We start from the raw sequence: 19,285 nt of genomic DNA, 5'->3' as shown, positions 1-19,285 counted from the left end.
CTTAAAAAGTGCATTTGCAAACAACAGTCGATGTTTCCTTTTATTTTCTGGTTGACTGGTGTGGCAAGACCCTCTTGGATACAGAATGTGTTTATAGGCATTCATTTAAATGTTTAAAAAGGTTTTACTTAACCATTCACCTTGCTATTTTGTTTGTAATAAATTCAGATACTAGAAATATTCCTACCATTTGGAAGATTTCTGAGATTAAATGGAGACATAATGAGGGAAGAAGAATCGTTTTTATTCAAGTTTCAGTGCTGTCCTGATGGACTGAATTCTTACCAAACATCGTCACAAAATTAACTGAACAGGACTTTGCTGGTGATACAGTGGATAAGAATCTGCCTGCCGATGCAGGGGGCATAGGTTCAATCCCTGGTCTGGGAAGATGCCACAAGCCCTGGAACAACTAAGCCCTGTGCCACAACTACTGAGTCCGTGCTGCAACTACTGAGCCTGTGCAGCTAGAGCGCATGCTCCACAAGAGGCCACTGCAACGAGAAGCCTGAGCACAGCAGAGAAGAGCAGCCCCCGCGCTGCAACTAGAAAGAGCCCGTGCGCAGCAGTGACGGCCCAGTGCAACCGAAAATAAACAAGGAACTGAACAATCGCGACTTAGTTAAGAGAGAACAGGTACAAGGCTTAAAGTTTGCAAAGAAGAGACCAGAAGACTATACATATCCAACCCCAAACTGGCTCTCTCTAGGTGTAGGCTAGGAAGCCCTTTACTTTTTATATTTCCTAGTTTATTTACCATAAACATGTAAAGTATTTTCTTAAAATTAAAAACAAAAACAAAAACAATGCTGCTGGCATACAAAATTAAACAACAAAAATGACAGGTGTGTTGTTCATTGAGTATTTAAGACAGGCCCCTGGCCCTGGGAAACCTGTCCAGTGATAGCCCTGGACTGGGGTCCCAGTGGAGTTCAAGAAGAAAAGAGTCCTTCACATTCACACGCGACGATATTTCATTTTTCATATTAAGAACATTTATGCCACTTAACTGCAAAAATGATAAAATGAGCTAAAACTGTGGATAAGAAATGAGGAATAATACTCTAGAGGCATATGCTCACCCAAGAACACGAATGGGAAACAGATGAAAACACTAAGCAGCCACACTCTAACCACCATGCTTTTTCTTGAAAAGTCCTAAGTACTGAACAATGGAAAGCACATAGGCCTCCCGCTGCAACAACAACGTGCCTGTTTCAACAGTCTGCGGCAGCAGTATCTTATAAGTTCAAGAAATCACAATGCCTTCCATCTGATGTGCAAAATAGGTGATCCAAGTTATGCTCCGCAGCCCACTTTCCAACGCAAGACAACAAAACAAACAAAACAGGGACTTCCCAGGGTCCAGTGGTTATGAATATGACTTCTGGGGGAAGGCAGGGGGCACAGAGAGAAAATGCCAAGTATCACATTAAGAATTTTAGATTCTGATGAGCTGTTGAAATGATAATTTATTGATTTCACTTGTTTCTATTTTAAAAGCAAAACACAATCTGGTTTTAACTGTGTTTTGTGATTTACCACTAGAAAAATTTAAATTACATCTGGGGCTCATACTGTATTTTTATTGGACGCTGCTGATTTAGGCCAACTCAAGGCAAATTTAAGTGAACATGACGCTGTTGGGGAAGGCAGTCTGCACGATGGTTAGGGAGGCTGGAGTCTCCGAGCACGCATGCTCAATTGTGTCCCTCTCTTTGCTGTCCCATGGACTGCAGCCTGCCAGCTTCCGTCCATGGAATTTTCCAGGCAAGAATACTGGAGTGGGGTGTACTGCAACCTGTGTCTCTTGCATTTCTTGCATTGGCAGGTGGATTCTTAACCACTAGCACCACCCAGGAAGCCCGGAGTGTCTGCAACCCATATTCAATTCCTGACTTCATCACTGACTAGCTGTGTGAGAACGGACAAGTTGTTTCACCTCCCTGAGTCTGCTCCTCATCTAATAAATGAAACAGATGATCTAAGAGCAGTCTGTTCTGCTACCAAAAAAAAAGTTTCTTTAATGTGAATTAACATTGCTTATGTGCATCTGGTCAGCAGGGGTGAGATGTTATATCACATGCATTTTCCCCACCATGTTAATGATTAAGATCATCAGTGGTGGGCTTTCTGCTATTACAAAGAAAGTTTTAGCTATAAACAAAACCCTGAAAAAAAAAACCCCTGAAAATCCTCCAGTAGTTCCCTCCTTTCGTTTAAGAAGCAGATGGTTAGTCACTTCAAGTACCTTTGCATTTTCCACTTCATCAAGCAACCTGGGGAGCTGCAATAGCACAAATGAAACAGCTAGAGATTCCCACATGTCTTGTTTTTTGAGAGGTGTATATTTTTTCCGATGAACCTTGATTAGTATATTATCTTAAAGAATGTCTAGGTTTCCAGGAATGCGTTTATGTCATAGCAGAAACACCTGCATAACATGTACTGTCATGTCAAACTGAAATAGAAAAATTTTTTATTAACTGAGAGGATATTGTGAGCTAACACAATACTATAGTCTGCTAGGCAGGAGTAGTTAAGTCAGAAACTTTATCTTCATTGCAGAAAATGTCAAGTCACAGAGAAAGACAAATACCATATAATATCATTTATATGTAGAATCTTAAAAAAAGACAAATGAACTTATTTACAAAACTGAAAACAGACCCACAGACATAGAAAACAAACTTACAGTTAACAAGGGAGAAGTGGGGGGTAGAGATAAATTAGGAGTTTGGGATTAACATATACACACTGCTGCTGCTGCTAAGTCGCTTCAGTCGTGTCTGACTCCGTGCGACCCCATGGATGGCAGCTCACCAGGCTCCCCTGTCCCTGGGATTCTCCAGGCAAGAACACTGGAGTGGGTTGCCATTTCCTTCTCCAATGCATCAAAGTGAAAAGTGAAAGTGAAGTCGCTCAGTCGTGTCCGACTCTTAGCGACCCCATGGACTGCAGCCCACCAGGCTCCTCCGTCCATGGGATTTTCCAGGCAAGAGTACTGGAGTGGGGTGCCATTGTCTTCTCCGATATACACACTACCATATATAAAACAGATAAACAAGGACCCACTGTATGGCACAGGGAACCATACTTAGTATTTTTTAACAACTTATAAACGAAAAGAATCTGAAAAAGAATCACTTTTCTATACATCTGAAACACAACACTGTAAATCAACTATAGTTCAATTTTAAAAAGTCTATTCAATGACTAAATATTTAACTGAAATTTGTCTCTTTTATAAAAAGGAAAAATTACAATTCTAATACTAATAAATAAAAAATAATTTTAACAAATTTCAATTCTAATACTACCAATAATAAGTTTAATACAAATGAAACAACAACAAATATATGTAGCATTGTTGAGCTTTATCTGATGCTCACTAGGCTGAAGTTATCTGTGCTGTGTATTTAAGAAAAAATGTTGAAAGACACATTTAAAATGCTGGAAAGCACTTGCTTAGTATAGAAATATAAGTTTGCATGTTAGTAGCATCTCTCTCTTCAAAATGCAAAGGAACCGATGGGGGTAAAGTCAAGTGTATTGTGCTGTGGCAACTGCCTTTTCAATGAATGAACATGGCTTTTTAAAGACAGTGTTTTGCAACTAGGAGGTGCAGAGGCATTATGAGAGGGAACGTGACTTCTTTTCCTTTTGCCAACAATCCTTCCCTTCCCCAAAGGTTGCCATTCATATTTTTATAGGAAAATGCCCATGTACATAAGAAAGATTTTTACTTAATAATTCTGATAGACACTCAACCAAACTACAATTCTAAGATGTTCATTTCCTATTTAAATTACTGGAAAAAATTATTTCCCATTAGCCCTCCTTTAAGAGCAGGCTCTGACAACTAAGTGATGGGGAAGGCGTGATTAGATCAGGACCCATTTGTTGAAAAAACAGGAGGAATAAGAAGGGAAGAAGAGGCTTTCCTGGTAGCTCAGATGGTAAAACATCTGCCCACCATGCAAGAGACCTGGTTCTATCCCTGGGTCAGAAAGATCCCCTGGAGAAGAGAACGGCAACCCATTCCAGTATTCTTGCTTGGAAAATCCCACACACAGAGGAGTTCATGGGGTCTCAAAGAATCGGACACGACTGAGTGGGTAACACACACAAGGGAAGAAAGAGAAGAAAAAGAAAACAGGGAATATCCTTTAGGGTAGTGGTTCTCCAAATTCAGGGTCGAGAATCACTGCCTTTAGGCATTCTATCATTTTACAGGATTGAGGGGTCTGTTAGGAAACTTTTAAGCTTTAATTCTTTAAATATACCTGTTCAGTACAATTTGAGGGAAAGATTTTTATATGGTCAATTGTATGCTCAAAATCAAATGAAGATTCTAAGTTTTGCTTGACCTTGTTCCTTGTTTCCTGTATGGTTAACCTACTTCTTGAGATAAAAAAAAAACAACTAAGTGGAAATAAGGTTATAGGCCAGCAGGTTGGTACACAGGGCTGGCTGCCTGCCTTTTTGCGTGGCATAGATCTTGGATCAGTTCTCATCTTTTCAAGACCAAACACCCAATTTTATCACTTCAGCCAGAAATAAACAGGCCCTGGGAAAATGAAACGTAAGAGGCTGACAACTCCCATGATCAACTTTTAAATTTATTATGAGAAATATAATTGCTAAGAAGACTAGAAGATTCAGATCTACAGGACCAGCTACACAGAAAATCAAATCACTATCAGCTGACTGAAGGGCAGAGCCGGGGGCTCCCGTTTGCAAGTGAGAAATAAGTCCAGAAGGCGGAGGCACCCAGGTCAGCGGCAGGATTATGGTCTTCAAATTCATACCTGGGCTGATCTTGCACGCATTCCACCTGGCCCACTAGTCCTCCATTTGGAAAAGGCCTCAGGAATTTTCCAAAATGACTAAAACATCCCTCTCTCTTACCACACTTGGGAGAAACTCAGGGCCTTAATTACCTAGCTCATCAACAGGTATTTATCCAAACACTTATGTACCAGGCTCTATCTAAACACTGGGAATAGAAAAATACCAAGATAACTCCACCACTCCAAAAGTGTACAGTTTAGGAGAGAGGGAGGAATTGGAAAAACAGACACAAGCAGATGATTATAAAACACTGCAGTAAATGAAATGACATAGCAATGCACAAAGTGCCAAGGGGAACTCCCAGGGGCTACACTTAGAAAGGCGGGTTTCTGGAAAGCTTTTCCACTGAGCCAGTATCCTCTGCATCGTGGGAGGAAGACCAGAAAAGATGCAATTCAATTACAAACCATAGTAAATGGCTGCTGTAATACACGTAATAGTGACAACCCTAGCTTCTATGTCTATTTCATAACACGAAAATTTCTGATTTTAACCCAAATTCTGTGTTCTTTAAAGTGAGGCATTAAATCTGGGCAGTTTCAAATCAAATTGAGTAGAAATAGATTATCTAAATAGGTGGAAAAGTCAAATTATGGGTAGTTTAAAAATTTTGTTTAAATTACTTTTGACAGAAACCATGTTTGCCACAAAGAGGTTTTAGTACTGATCTTTAGTCAGGTAGCATAATTTTTATTTGAAAGTCATTTCCTTTAACGAGGTTAATATCCTTAGGTTTACTCTCATTTAAACTGTGGCTTTCCTTAGTAACTATCTTCTACGGTTTTAAAAAGTAGTATGTTCTATCAAGGAGAGATAAAAGCAGGCAATTTTTCATCGCTCTTCAGTTTAATACTTCTTAGGGAAGGGGAAAAGCAAAGAAAAAGCAAAAGCAGGAAGCCTTTTAGATAAATTAATAAATTGTAGTAAAATATCTAGGTTTTTAAAGCTTTCCTTTCGTATATCTTATGCTCTGAGATTTGAATCATAACATTTTCCTATGATAAGTCAAAGACTTCGGGGAAATACGATAGCGGAAACAAAATATAAATAGTCTCAAGTTTCTCATTTCAAACAAGTTAACACAGATGCGAAGCGTACGCTGGCCGCTGGTATTGCCTGAGTTCAAAAGTTAGCACGTCGAGCTAAGGTGACTCTGACTGCTGCTCAGTCGCACTCCCGCTCAGCCGCACTCCCCCTCCGCCGCACCCCCCTACCCCGCTTCTGCCCCGAGCAGCCTGAAAGTACAAACGGAGTCCCTTCGGTCCTGCAGCTTACAGTTCTAGCAAGTCTCCGCGAGGGCTTGCTCTGACCTGCTCCACTTCCACTAGGTATCAGGTGGAAGGACGGTCGCTCCTCCAGGACTGTGCGGGACGCGCTGGGCCACGCGGGGGCGCATGCGCACCGGGGTGCCAGCCCGCCCAACGAGCTCCCGCCGCTCCCGCCTGCTCTCGCCCCACCTGGCGACTGGCTCTGACAGGCTCCTACCCCCAGGGCTCTGTGAGCCCCCACCCCTGAAATCTCATCTAGGCGCGTACTGCTCTGCCAGTCCGTCAGCACCCTGCGCCGAGGCTCGCTCGAGAGGAGCCGGGGCTCGGGGACAGGCCGCAGGTCGCGCTCTCATTGGCTGAAGCGCGCCAGGCCTTCCTCTCTGGGGCGCCTGCGCGCAGCCCGGGACGCGGGTTAAAACCCTAGCGGTTCTCAGCCCCGCGGTGACGTCGGCGAACCGGTGATCGCTTGCCTTCCCGCAGCGTAGAAGCCCCCAGTCCCTCTGTTTTCTTACCTCCTGGCCTGGAGGAGGCTGTGCGCACTCACCGGAAAGCTTTAGGAGGCGCGAATGAGTGCTAACGGATATGAAGGACTAGGTGGTAGGGAGTCGGAAGGTGACTGGGCGGTAGGTAGCCAGGCTTGGCTCGAGGGTCGCCGTAGAGGGCAAGGAGGGAAGGGCGACCGAGCGCGCGCATGCGCTGGCTCTGCTCTCCGCCCCGGCCCGGGTCCCTTCAACCTGGGAGGGGAGGAGGCTGGCTTGGCGGATCAGTCCGCAGAGTGCGCGGGTCTGTCGCCTTAAGACGACTCTCACTTGACAGCTCCAGATTTAAAGGTCTTACTGAGTATCCTTTGACTTCCTTTACACAAATACCAATGAAAACAATTTATTGTCTCCGATTTGCATTTTTGACTTTGGCCCCTTCGGTATCTAGATGTTTTGAAACCTTGAGCATTCTCCACTATCAGTTTGGGGTTTTTACTGTTAGCTGTATTTCGCTTCTATGGCTTTGGTTATTCCCATAAACTGCCACAGATGAAATAAAGCAAATACTATAACCGCTCTCCTCTTTCTCCTATCTTTTGGTACTGTTGACCGATGTAGGGGAAAAAACCCAAAAACCCAAGACCTCCCTTTGTTTCAGCCCTAAGGGTTCTTGACTACTCATTCGTTAGAAACAATCTGGTCAATCTGTGGTCCGTTCCACCCAATCCCATTTTCCCTAAAAGCTTAATTTACCATCTTCTGCATCTTCATCCTTTCAAGTCCAACCTTGCCACCAGCATCAAAATGGCTTCATATTTCTTTCTTTTCTTTGGGTTTTAGTTACCAGCTATAGAAAAAACAAGTTTCTACCTGTCCACTTACTGTTCTTCACTTGTCCTCAAAAGTACTTCAAACTGATGGTAATAATCTCCAAACCCAATTTATTTCCTAGGTGCTGAATTTCAGTGATGGCGATTAGTCACCCAGTTTGTTCATATTGGAAAACTGGGCCTCTTTCTGGACATCTTCTGCCTCACTTACCATATACCATTCATGAGGGTATTCATTCTACATTTTATCATAGTAAGGCATTTTGCTAAGTGCTAGGTTTTAGCTTTTTTATTATTGTGAGGTTATAGACTTACTTCAGTAATGCTGCCATTACATATTCTGGGAACTCCTTTAAGAAATACTTTCAGTCCTCCTAGTCACCACTTATTCTTTTTAAATCAGTCCCCTTACTCAAACATTTCTCTAAATGATTTAAATTATGGTTTGAAGTATCAAATCAAGGGTTGAAGATGACTACCTTGGAGAATGACTGCTGCAGATTCTGCAGATGGCTTCAGAAAAGGAGTTTAAACTTCCTAAGGTAGTTTGAAAGGTACAATTCTTGTTTGGATATTTAAGTTCTGGCATATTTGTTTAAAATACTGTTGTCTTTATTCATACCTAATGTACATAAATTACAAATCTTCAAGAAACAGTATTTTAAGATACACTGAAAGAAAATTTAGAGAATAAAATTTTTGGTATAACTCAGAAGGTATTCTGGAATTTTAGTGTTTGAGTCATTTTCCAGTATTATTTTTACTACTCTAGAGTAAAAATGTAGAACAAGCTTTAGACACTGGACTGAGTGTTCACCAAATTTACTTTAGGCCCCTAATGGTTGTTCTGAAAGCTTCAGACACCTGCTTGCATATTTTCTCCTTTATGTCTCCCTCTTATTAAATACTGCACCATTCTTGAGTTTACCTAAAGAGAAGTCAAGAAGTAATTTCAAAAATCATTTGCAGTATGGGAAAACTTCTAAATTGCATACATCAATCAAAATTTTTAATGTCTGAAAACTACTGACATACTACACATCAATAAAGAGCAAAAGCTGAATATAGTGAAAACTATCTATTTTTATTGCCTTTTATTTTCAACAATGATTACTTGAACTTAAAAAAAAAAAAAAGCCTTTATAACTAATGGTTATTGAAAAGCCAAACCTTTCCGGCCCACTTCATATTCTCTTTCAACCATTTCAGGGCAGAACACTGTTCCAAACTATAAACCTGTTCCTTATTAACATTGACAGTCATGTGCTTAATGAAAAGCTTTGGATCTGATATACGAGCAGCCGTAATTAATCTTTCCACTGCAGCTTGATAATCATCCTTGCTCCGAGATTTGTTTTCTTCAGATCTACAAAGTGAACACCTCACAAAGTCAGAAACTCTAAAAGGAAGCTATATAGTTTCTTTAAAAGATAGTAATTTACGTGTATTAGTTCTAAGCTATGACAATCATCAACTATATTCTATCAGTGGCTTTCATACTTGTTTGACTATGATGCACAGTAATAAAGACACTTTATATTGTGACCCAGTATAAACCTGCTACATAAAAACTTAAAAGTTTTACAGAACAAGACTTAACTCTTATGACCTTATATTCTATTCTGGTTTATTTTTTAAAATAAAATGGTTGCAACCCCCTAAATTGATTTCACTACCCAAACAGGCTACAACCCACAGTCTGGAAACAATTATCTAGAACACAACTTATTACGTCTCTCTTTGTCGTTAATAACTGCATAATTAATTATTATAATGCATAAAGTAATATTAAATTTAATCAAGTTTGGAGATAATAACATTCCATGTTTTACCTTGATACAACTATTTTCAATTGTAAGTATATACTTAATATGAAGCTCACATTTGGTAACAGAAATAGTTGCTGTATGCCTTTACTCAATTTCCAGTTATTTTCTTCAGTCCTGATTAAAGGTATTATATTGTGTGCTATATTATATTAAAGTGCTATAATTTACTATTTTTTTCCAGAATTTACTTTTAAACTAACTTTTCTACCAGTCTCCAAATTAAAAAAAAACTCATGCATTATAGCTATTTCTCCTGTGGGATAGGGAGTAAGAGTATATAAAATAGAGATATAGCTGTTACTAGGCATCACCTTCTCCTCTGTGTTCCCTGCATCCTGCCCTGGGCACACAGAGGGTCCGGCAGCAAAGCCCAAGTGTAAGTGTACCTGCATTAGCACCAAGTGTGACCCACAGAGTGGGGGGAGTGAGGACTTCCACTTGGAACAGGAATCAGTGATCACAGGGAGCAAAGATCGGTCAGGCAGCTTCTAGTACATTCTAGCTTAGGATTAGTGTCTGAAATCTGGGCATATGCCAACTACGTGCAGTTTTTGAGTCTGAAGATGAATTAAATTCTCTCTCAGAGGTTAATGTAACAAAGCAGGGCTCAGTATGATAATAGAGAAAACAACATTGGTTTGGACAAAACAGAGGCTCTAGGCATGTCACTAGTTATGGACTGGTGTCACAAATACCACCCCCTCTACATTCAATAATGAATAGAGACTGCATATGTGTGGGGAATGGAAACTTATTAGAAAACCAAACCCTCATTAGGATAATGGGGAATGCGAATAACTCATGCTACTGTAGTGCACAGTCATAAATACAAGGCCCTCAGAAAAGAGCTCTAGCAAAAAAACTAATTTTAGTGAGTTTAAAATGTTTCAGGTCTCTTGCATTTCTGGAAATTTTTTTTTTTTTTTTTTGCATTTCTGGAAATTTTGACAGCAGAGACTGATTATTCCCTTGTTCCAGATTTTAAGGATGTTTACTACAGTGAACAACTTTGAAAGACAAAGATAGCTTCTCCTTCGGGAGCCAAAGACAGGTTTGCTTACAGCCTTACAAGGTGGAGACAGCCTTACTACCTGCAAAGCAAAGGGGCAGGCATGCTGATAATCCATTAGAAAAGATCTGGGACCCTAAGTTCAGAATTCCTCTCCTGTAATGGAACTCACTTCATGTACAGGTATCTATGAGGGTTCGAGTGTGGGACTTGGGAACAAGAGGAAGAGATGCAAATCTGCAGATAATCCTGCTGCTTGCTGTGCCATGAGTGATCAAGTCCTGTCTCCAACCCACAAGTCTTGTGTCTTATGCCAGGACCTGTGAAACTGTGGCAGGCTCACTGATAGCCTGCAAATAGGTGAAATGTCAGAGCCTTCACAGATCTGGTCACAAAGGTCAAAAAGGGCACTGTAGCTTCCTCCTTGTTTTCTCCTGGACCACTCACTCTGAAAGAAGTTAGCTGTCGTGCCATGAAGACACTTGAGGAACTTATGGAGGGGCCTGTGTGGTGAGGAGCTGAGGCTTCCTGCTGACAGGCATGAGTAAGCCAGCTGGGAGATGGATCCTCCCACCTCAGTGAAGTTATCAGGTGGCAGACTGCAGGTCCTGACCACATCCTGACTCCAGGATCTGAGAGACTCTGAGCCAGAACCATCTGGCTAAGGTCCCCCAACATTCCTGACCCACAGGAACTAAGATAATTTCTGCCATTTTAAGCCACTAAGTTTTGGGATAACATGCACTGTTAAGAGATAGCTAACAGAATATTCAGTCTGAAGATCTGGTTTCTAACACCAGTAAACTGAAGTAAAATTCTTGTTAAGATACTCTCAAACAGGAGCCCTGTGAGACCCTTATCTTACAAGTTTCCTGGATAAAGCTGACAAGAAATTGGAATGGTGCACAACTACATCCTGAGACTTTGAACAAAATGATCGGAAAGGATGCCACTCTGGTCCAACAGCCACAAAGTAATATTCATGCACTTCTTACAACATTTTAAAATATTGAAACTAGGCTGATGGCTTTATTTTCAACAGGATTCTTGACTGAATCTAATAAATGATTATGTATTTCCCTTTTAGACCTGGTTCTTACATCTTTTATGTTGACCAAAAAAAAAAAATAACTTTCAGGTACCTATCTGAAAACCACCAGTAAAGAACAAAGGTCCATATCTAAAGAAGACCCATTTCTTTGGCTATCTAACAAGATCTTTGAAACTGTTTAAATGTTTATTGAAAGGTACTTAGTTTTAAATCTCAAATAGGTCAAATCCTTTCTCAACGTGTTACCAAAGTTTGGCAATACACACATGCACAAGTATATAAACATATATATATATATATATATATATGCAAATGCTTTATATATATACACAAATAGATAAAATGTTTACATCCTAGGGCAGGTGTAGGGATGACCTACTGTCAGGATGCAGTTAGAAATATTTCAACCAACCTTTTTAAAACTATCTGCAGCATCTGTGTAGAAGTTCCAGGACTCTGAATACTACTAGCATTAGATACCAGGAAGATTTCAATAGCTAAAAGCATTTCAATTTCAGACAAATAGGATGGAATCAGGAGAAGTTTTCGGTACAAATTTCCTTCCAGTGGTGGGTAGCAACCCAGTGAAAGAGCACCTGAAAATCAAGTAATAGATCAAACTTTACTAAAACTCCAACAGGTGAAAACATAGGCTTCCAAAATATCTATAGGTGATAATTATTTTTGTTTCAGAATAAATCTTCACATTAGAGGCAGATTTATCACATTAAATTATATGGTAGTGAGCTTATCCTAGTACATTTGAGATCATTCTTTGTAAAATGTTTTTGAAATATTAAGTATGAAGCGAGAAACTGCCCACTTACTTTAAGCCATAGTCAATACAACATAATAAAATATTTCCACTAGATGTGATTTTAAGTGTTTGTTAACCTGTGTGTGAAGATAAATCCAAAGAGAGTTCCATCGATATGTTAAATGTCAACAGTGTTGGGAAATGTGATGCTCTGAAGACTGACCAGTGACTATAAATTACTCATTTCATTTTATAACTCAGGTACATTAGGAAAAAAAAACAACAAAAATACTCTTTATAACCTCACTTGTTTAAGTCCCTAAAGTTTCACTGCATATGAAAATCAGGCATAGGTGTGTTTACGTAAGAGGAAAAGTACTAATAAGAAAAGTACTGAATTGTACTCAGGCATTAATTGCTTTAACACACTGCTTAAAAAAATGTCTTTAAAAATAAATTATTACCAGGGTTGAAAGAATCTGGGGGGATGGGGGGTGAATCAATGCATATGGGGTTTCTTTTTGGCTTGATAAAAATGTTCTAAAATTGATTGTGGTGATGGTTGCACAATTCTGTATATACACTAAAATTACTGAATTGTACATGTTTAAATGGGTAAACTGTGTGGTATTTGAATTTTATCTTAATAAAGCTATTAATTAAAATTTTTTAATGGTTAAGTTTAGCTGTTTTAATACAAAATTTCATCTTCGGCTAAAAAACATAAAGATCATAGAAATCTCAGTTAAATGTTTCCAAGTTAATAATTTGTTTCTGTGGCATACATAAATGCCTTCTGATGGCATTTTCCCCAAATCAAACAGTTATTTGGAAAAAAATAATCTCATTAACATCAATTCTAAAAACTAAAATCAAGAAGGTATAGCTAATAGTAACTTACATACTTTGTGGTGTGATTTCTAGCATTCTGCAGAGAGAGTATGAGGAGTTGAAACATAACCACAAAATTGAAATGAGGTGTTATGAACAAACAGTTCCACCTTGCCTCTAGATTTCTGATCATCCTTTTAAAAAAATTCAGTTTTCAAAACTTTTTATTGTAACTGGCAATAAGAAATACATTTTACATAATGACCCTAGCACACACATAAGAATATCAAATAATATATAATATTACTATCTGCAATGCATACTAATATTTTCTTTCACATCTCATTGGAGAAATAAAAGTTACCACTTGCTAAACTGATCCCAGCTGGCAACATGAGAAACACGTCCAGTTCCGAGAGGTTTCTGTTGGTGCCGATGGGGTGGCTGGGATGTTTGACACGTACGGCACAACAGTGACAGAGAAGGTACTCAAATGTTTGTCATACAGATGGTGGTGGTAGAATTGGACATTTATGACAAACCACTGCATGAAGGCAGAAAAGAACTCCTTTGTAGATCACAGCATTGTTTTCTAATTAAAATACCTGCGAGGAGGTTGGGACTGGAGGAAGTATTCCTTTTCTAGGCTTACTTGTTAGAAAAGAACAACTGTTAACAGATGAACAAAGTTCTATTGCTGAGAGCCATGTGAAAACCCATCACATATCATGTTGCACAGTAATGACAGCCTCTGTACTTCCTGTGTGCCTGTTTTAAAATATTCTAACCAAAAAGGTCAGGGATAAGTACACATTCCTAAAACTTCATTTTACCAACTGTTTTACTCCTATATATTTATAAAATACACCAAACTGGTTCAAATTCTGTCATTTATTTCCTTTTCATATCCTCCAGTGGACATGCCAATATGCAAAGAAATAAAAATATAGTAATTAGAAATAAGAGACATAACAGGTTTCAAAAGAGCACAAATCTGTGTAGACCACTGTTTTTAAACATGTATAAACCGACCTTTTCATATATTTAATGTCACATTGTGAATATTATACATAGATGTCAGGTTAGAAAATCAAATTCAAAAGCAATATATCAAAATTAAAGTTTAAAATGTAACTTACTTTTGTAGTGGGCTCTGGCTTTGAGCCATAAACAACTCCTTCCTAAAGAAGTAATTAATCTTCTAAGAAAGGAAAAATCAATAGGGATGCTCTTTGAAATCATGAATTCTGCTACAGAGGATGACATACCGAGGCTGTTGCTTTCTATACAGGCATCTAGAAGTTTATTAAAAAGTAGGCTATACTGTGAGACCTCCACAGTTTCTGGAAAAAAAAAAATTGATAAAATGAAACTGATCCACTTTGATCTCTCAAACTTCTCTTCTACTCCCTTCGTTTCCTCTCTACTCTCCTTGGCCCATTCCTACTTACTGTAGGAGACACAGTCACCAAAATGCAATCATCTTATACACTAAGTTAACAAAAATAAAGCATTCAACAAAAGCAAAACGGTGTGTCCACTTTGTAATGGAGGATGTGAAAGGAATGTGACCATAGAGGCTGCATTAACATCCCTGTCCATGGTTTCCTATGTGACTGCATCTGTATGGTTCTGTCTGCATTCTATCTATAGCGTGGACCTCAGACTTACATCTCCTGTTACTAAAAATAAAACCACCACTCACAAATATTCACTCTCAAATTAAAAAAAAAAAACACAAAAAACCCTCCTTTCTTGGGTATGTCTACTCCTTTCTGCCTTTCATTCAAAAGAAAGTGAAGTCACCTTGGAGACTTCCAACTCTTTTATTCGCTAAATTCAATTAGGTGGGTCTATGACCTAGACTCTAGGTCTTTAATGGGCTTCCCTTGTGGCTCAGCTGGTAAAGAATCTGCCTGCAAGGCAGGAGACCTGGGTTCAACCCCTGGGCTGGAAGATCCCCTGGAGAAGGGTAAGGCTACCCACTCCAGTATTCTGGCCTAGAGAATTCCATGGACTGTTATAGTGCATGGGGTTGCAAAGAGTTGGACATGACTGAGTGACTTTCACTTTCACAGTCTTTATTACTTTTGGGTTTTTCAGTGGTCCAGGCCTTATCAGGAAATTTATCTTCCTACCTTATACCAGAGGAACTTTGCTAAAATACCAACTTCATTATGTCATTCCCTGACCCCAAAACTCAGGGGATCCCCAACACATAGAAAAGTAAATTCTTTTAGCCTGCCATTCAGGGTCTTCCAAAATCTGGCACAACTATCTGATCAATCTCACTATTATTACTTTGTTTCATTATTAAGATAACTGTATATCAAAAGCTAGTTCTACAGCAACCATTGTACCAGAGATACTAAAATAAAGAAAACCTCATTGACTTTAAGAACCTTACTATCTAGAGGGAGAAAAGCATAAGAATGTTAATGACAATACAGAATCTCAGTGGAATACATGGGAAAATGGAGACTGACAAAGCACTGAGGGGAGAAGTCAACGTTTCATTAAACATGAACCCATGCCCTGAACCCACTGCTCAGCTCATTCCTGACCCAAAGCTTCTGCTGTTTCCCTTGACATGGACTCTCTCCTGCTATTGACCTATGACCTGCAAGCATTCAGCACTACCTGCCACTGCCCACGTGGGCATCTATTTCTTTGAACTTGTCATCTGCTGTATTTCCTCCATTTATTCCATGTTTTTCTATGTTACAATGGAGACTAAGTTCCATCTTTGTTATGTGATTAATTTACTTGTTTGCTGATGACTTGACAGAGGAAGGAAAAGGGGAATGATGAAATGCTGCTTTCAGGAACTGCTGACAGACAACCCAAAGATAAACATTTCTTTTTTTTTTTTTTTAAACCATCAGGAAAGCATATTCAATTTGCAGAGAGCACATTTTACAAAAACAAATATCATTAAAAATATATGCTGGAATATAAAATTCAACCAAGACAGGTGGAGAACTGTTTCTTATTAAATACCAGATGGGCCAGAGATAATTAATCTAGACTTTGACAAAACGTACCTTGAGAATTTTGAAAACCTGGTAGATTTTGCAAAACTTCAAATGTCTGTCTGTAAAGACTCTTCGCTAAGATTTCGTGTGCGATTGTACAGAGCAGATTATGCCGATTGAGCACATCCAGTCGATCGCAAGGCCATACTGGTGTATTAATGATCCACTCAGACTCTTACAAGAAGGAAAAGTACAAGTACTTTACACCATGAAAATTACTTAACAGTATAATCACAACTAATGTTTTTAAATATCTTTTGGAGAAAGTGGCAAAACTGAAATATGCATACTCAGAAAGATAACCACAGCTCAGATTTATTAGCAACAATGTATATAGTGATGATCAGCATTCTAAGAAGATGCAAACTAATGACCACTGTTATTTTAATCTTTTTACTAATTCTTCATTTTTCTAAATGTACTAATCAGTTATTGATTCTGAAGTTAATGATTACTTTTATATGATGTTAAAGATTATAATGTGTATATGTTATACTGTAAAATATTATTTGTGTGGACAAATTGAACAATTTTACAGTAAAGAATACATAATTTAATTAGTTTTGGTATTCTTGGGGAACAGCTTTTCCCCACAATATCTGCCTATTTAAAATTTTTTAAATAAAATATTTGCTATGTACAAGTTAACATCTAACATATATAAATAATAAAAACATAATAATAAAAAGAACACTTAGGTAACCAACACATAGCTTAAAAAAAAAGAGAGAGTATTACCTATACTGAAGTTCCTTAATTTCTGCCAATTTTCACATTGAGAAAAACAGTGGCAGACTGTAGTGCAGAATACCGAGGTGCTAACATGGTAGAAATGTCAGTATTTTACTATTTACCTAATCCCTCAATCATTATACATGTGATGGGACTCATAATGAAATGCTGTTATGTAACAGTCAAATCACATTTCTGCATTATTTTTCAACTGGACTAAGAGCAGGAGTTATGCTTTTGTGCCCTTTCCAGCATGGTAAATACAGAAAGTATTACAGAAAGATTTGGTAATTCAAGTATACAATGCCGAAATAAAGCCTTAAGTATGGAGAAGAAAACTTTAAACCAGGAGCTTGTTTTAAAATTACTAGAGCCCACTTGACTGGCAGACTTGATTACTACCTACGAGGCAACATTTTACAAATATTCAGTTCAGTTCAGTTCAGTCGCTCAGTCGTGTCCGACTCTTAGCGATCCCATGAATAACAGCACGCCAGGCCTCCCTGTCCATCACCAACTCCTAGAGTTTACCCAAACCCATGTCCATCCAGCCATCTCATCCTCTGTTGTCCCCTTCTCCTCCTGCCCCCAATCCCTCCCAGCATCAGGGTCTTTTCCAATGAGTCAACTCTTCGCATGAGGTGGCCAAAGTATTGGAGTTTCAGCTTCAGCATCAGTCTTTCCAATGAACACCCAGGACTGATCTCCTTTAGAATGGACTGGTTGGATCTCCTTGCAGTCCAAGGGACTCTCAAGTCTTCTCCAACACCACAGTTCAAAAACATCAATTCTTTGGCACTGAGCTTTCTTCACAGTCTAACTCTCACATCCATACATGACCACTGGAAAAACCACAGCCTTGACTAGATGGACCTTTGTTGGCAAAGTAATGTCTCTGCTTTTGAATATGCTATCTAGGTTGGTCATAACTTTCCTTCCAAGGAGTAAGCAAATATTAGTGCTCTACTATTACTAATTCATTTACACAGACACCTTCATTAACCTACTTGTAAAGTGATTAAATCAATAATGAAGAGAAATACTGAAGACACTAAGAACATGAACTAGTAATTCACAAAAGAGTTAAGTAAAAATGGAAACAAAAAGAAAAATAGTTAAATTCTGTAATAAGCAATTAAATGCAAAATGAAACAGTGACTATCACTTTTATCCTATCAAACTAGCAAAGAGATAGGAAAAATAATAATATTCAAAGGTGCCAAGGTTGTTTCATAACTTAAACGCTGGTAAGATGACTATAATTAGCAAATTTCTAAAGGTGTAGAGTGCTTTTGAATTCTAGTCACATATTTAAAACCTAGAATGGAATATTCAGAACAGCCAGATTAGGGTTTACCTAAACATGCACGTTTGTCAGATAACTAAAAACCATGAAACTGGGGAGTAACATCTGTATTGTCAATGTACACCCATGGCCCTAACAGGACAGGCTGTACATATGGTACCTATGCAATAGTTTTCTAAGGATTTTCTCACAAAGGGAAGCTTTCTAATAAACTCAAAATAATTTGCTGCAAATCTGAATGGCACTAAGGGCAAATATGCCAACATTTACCAAATAGCTTTAAACTGCCCTTACTTTTGCCCAGCAATTCCATCAGAATTTACCCCAAGGGCATAATAAAGATTTAGCAGGGATGTTTAGAAGGGATTATTGTTTATCATAGCAATTAAAAACCAGCTAGTTCAAGAAAAGTGGATGCATGGACATATCTATGTATCTGTGTTTATCTATATTTGTTCATAAGATGGAAAACTATGCAGCCCATTAAGTGATGTTGGAGAGGAACATTTCCTTTCACAGAAAAATGTCCAAGGAAAGACTTCTGCCTAAACAAAATGCAAGATATAAAAGAGTCTGTATAGCAACACTATGGTGTTATTTATAACATCGGATGGGTGGCTAAGTAAGAATTTTTTTTATCATCAGTTTTGCTTATCTATCCCTTATTATTTCTCTATAATGACTAAGTATTACTTACATAAAGGCAATAAAAGAAAGAAAAAGTAAAAGTGAAGTTGCTCAGTCGTGTCCGACTCTTTGCAACCCCATGGACTGTAGCCTACAAGGCTCCTCAGTCCATGGAATTTTCCAGGCAAGAGTATTGGAGTGGGTTGCCATTTCCTTCTCCAGGGGATCTTCCCAAACCAGGGACTGAACCCTGTCTCCCGCACTGCAGGCAGACGCTTTACCGTCTGAGCCATCAGAGAAGCCCAATAAAGGCAATAAAAGTTACTTTAAAATTTAAGAGCAGATTCTCAACAAATAGCATAACTTTTTTTAAACAAAAATTTGTATTCTAGAATGTTAAAAGATACTTATTTTTCAGCCTCCAAACCTTGATTATAAAATTGTGGTTTTAACGTTTTGTTCCCCTTTTTTTAAATGCTGGTAAGGGTATAAGGCAAGGTAGGAATTTGTTGCTCATTTGCCAGGAAACAAGGTGCTGAGCAAGAGTTCAAAATGTGAGAGTGTACACATGAAAAGTCAAAAACAATGGAGTACTTCTCACCAAAAAGTCTGCTGCACAATAAATAAAAACGTGTAAGATATTCTACAGTTCTCAAACGAAGTGTATGTAAACC

The 19,285-nt window shown here is 38.7% G+C and overlaps 2 protein-coding genes across 9 annotated transcripts in view; both read right to left on the bottom strand.

Annotated features, from left to right (window-relative positions):
* Positions 1-6,835, bottom strand: part of TCAIM (T cell activation inhibitor, mitochondrial) — a 38,222-nt gene extending 31,387 nt beyond the window's left edge. For 2 of the 6 annotated variants that reach the window (NR_198905.1, NM_001435151.1), the window contains exon 1: positions 6,130-6,453. The gene's annotated coding sequence lies outside the window, so the exon portion shown is untranslated. Of the gene's footprint in view, positions 1-2,251; positions 2,462-6,129; positions 6,454-6,634 lie in introns of those variants that run through there. The other 4 variants (XM_005222455.5, NM_001435152.1, XM_010817455.4 and 1 more) reach the window with 4 other exon arrangements.
* A 1,415-nt stretch (positions 6,836-8,250) lies between these two features.
* TOPAZ1 (testis and ovary specific TOPAZ 1) overlaps positions 8,251-19,285 on the bottom strand; it is a 60,820-nt gene continuing 49,785 nt past the window's right edge. The window contains exons 17-20 of one of the 3 annotated variants that reach the window (XM_059879453.1): positions 15,956-16,120; positions 14,051-14,254; positions 11,736-11,919; positions 8,251-8,800 (exon numbers count right to left, since the gene is read on the bottom strand). In XM_059879453.1, the coding sequence (XP_059735436.1) occupies positions 8,581-8,800; positions 11,736-11,919; positions 14,051-14,254; positions 15,956-16,120 (773 nt within the window). In that variant the 3' untranslated portion in view covers positions 8,251-8,580. The remainder of the gene's footprint in view (positions 8,801-11,735; positions 11,920-14,050; positions 14,255-15,955; positions 16,121-19,285) is intronic. The other 2 variants (XM_059879454.1, NM_001252441.1) reach the window with 2 other exon arrangements.

The sequence above is a fragment of the Bos taurus genome, chromosome 22 (assembly GCF_002263795.3).
Source record: "Bos taurus isolate L1 Dominette 01449 registration number 42190680 breed Hereford chromosome 22, ARS-UCD2.0, whole genome shotgun sequence".
NCBI lineage: Eukaryota > Metazoa > Chordata > Mammalia > Artiodactyla > Bovidae > Bos > Bos taurus.
Note: the sequence above shows the minus strand (reverse complement) of the source record. Positions and strands in the feature narration are given on the sequence as shown.